Source organism: Oncorhynchus masou, unplaced genomic scaffold (assembly GCF_036934945.1).
Source record: "Oncorhynchus masou masou isolate Uvic2021 unplaced genomic scaffold, UVic_Omas_1.1 unplaced_scaffold_3581, whole genome shotgun sequence".
Classification (NCBI taxonomy): domain Eukaryota; kingdom Metazoa; phylum Chordata; class Actinopteri; order Salmoniformes; family Salmonidae; genus Oncorhynchus; species Oncorhynchus masou.
The window spans coordinates 35001-36781 of record NW_027009988.1 but is presented as its reverse complement, the minus strand read 5'-3'; the positions used below and the strand labels follow the sequence as shown (position 1 = coordinate 36781).

Below are 1781 nucleotides of genomic sequence, written 5' to 3'. Positions count from 1 at the left end.
GATGTAAGTAAGTCTTACTTGATTTCCCGTTTGTGTGCTCGTTGTAATCATCATCACCGACGGCAACCTTCTCATACTTGCCGTGAGCCATCATCACAAATTTGTACTTTTTACCAGAGGAAGCTCCCTAGAAAAGAGTTCAATATTGCAGTGAAAAAAAATATTCTATCTATAATTTGTACAAATGCAGGCATGTATCATTTCAATGTATTATTTTAAGCACCGATTATATTCAAACGTTACATACACCTTTGTGTTGACAGCTGTTTGTGTTTAATATAATCCACCAATTGAATAACAGACCTCATAATGTGCACTCAGAAAGTATCCAGACCTCTTGACTTTTTCCACATTTTGTTACATTACAGCCTTATTCTAAAATGGATTAAATTGCCCCCCTGTGGGAGCAGGGGACCTTATATAGACAGGTGTGTACCTTTACAAATCATGTCCAATCGGTTTAATTTACCATACAGGTGGACTCCAATCAAGTTGCGGAAACATCTCAAGGATGATCAATGGAACCAGGATGCACATGGGCTTCACTTCGAGTCTCATTGCAAAGGGTCTGAATACTTATGGAAATAAGGTATTTCTGTTTTTTGTATTTTTAATACATTTGCAAATCATAAGGCTGTAATGTAACAACATTTTGAAAAATCTATCTGGCTCAGAATATTTTCCAAATGCACTGTATATATATATATTTTTTTACCTTTATTTTACTAGGCAAGTCAGTTAAGAACAAATTCTTATATTCAATGATGGGCTAGGAACAGTGGGTTAACTGCCTGTTCAGGGGCAGAACGACAGATTTTGTACCTTGTCAGCTCAGGGATTTGAACTTGCAACCTTTTGGTTACTAGTCCAATGCTCTAACCACTAGGCTACACTGCCACCCCTATATATTATATAGTTTAATGAATGAATGGATTTGTTAATTGGATTTAAGCCTACACTACCTTCCCTGCTCTCCCAGACGGGGAAGAGTCTCCTAGATTCTCCCAGAGGTTCTTCTTGCTCAGAACATCACCGGCCTTCACCTCCTGGCAGAACAAACACACATGAACCATTAGAGAAGATACACACATCAACACGCTAATACCCTTCTGTCTCTCTTGTGCTTTACGATGTTATCAACACAAATATATAGACCCAAAAAATATGAACACGAACAGATAGCGGTAGAACAAGAGAGGTGGGGTTTGATTATTACTCTGCTATACTAACACCCCCCCCACAGGGGGCAGCGTTCCATAGAAACAGTAGAACAAGAGAGGTGTGGTTTGATTATTACACTGCTATACTAACATCCCCCAAAAGGGGGCAGCGTTCCATAGAAACAGTAGAACAAGAGAGGTGGGGTTTGATTATTACTCTGCTATACTAATATCCCCCAACAGGGGGCAGCGTTCCATAGAAAGAGTAGAACAAGAGAGGTGGGGTTTGATTATTACACTGCTATACTAACATCCCCCCAAGGGGGCAGCGTTCCATAGAAACAGTAGAATCGCCAGACAGGATATATCCTGGGAAATACAATATGACAATACGTGTCTGCCTTGACATTGATAAAGTAGACCTACATATGAGACTGATGTTAAAGACATAGGGGTGTAATATATTCACATATATGTTAGATATGACTGATGTTAAAGACATGTAATATATTCACATATATGTTAGATATGACTGATGTTAAAGACATAGGGTGGTAATATATTCACATATATGTTAGATATGAAGGAAAGATGAAGACCCATTTCCATAGAGAAGGGAAA

At 38.6% G+C, this 1781-nt stretch overlaps 1 protein-coding gene across 1 annotated transcript in view; it reads right to left on the bottom strand.

The window, feature by feature from the left end:
• Window positions 1-18: 18 nt before the first annotated feature.
• The window catches only part of LOC135534563 (non-muscle caldesmon-like), a gene marked incomplete at both ends in the record, with an annotated part of 29340 nt that continues 27577 nt past the window's right edge, over window positions 19-1781 (bottom strand). The window contains 2 exons of the mRNA XM_064961517.1: window positions 19-127; window positions 963-1046. Of these exons, the coding sequence (XP_064817589.1) occupies window positions 19-127; window positions 963-1046 (193 nt within the window). The remainder of the gene's footprint in view (window positions 128-962; window positions 1047-1781) is intronic.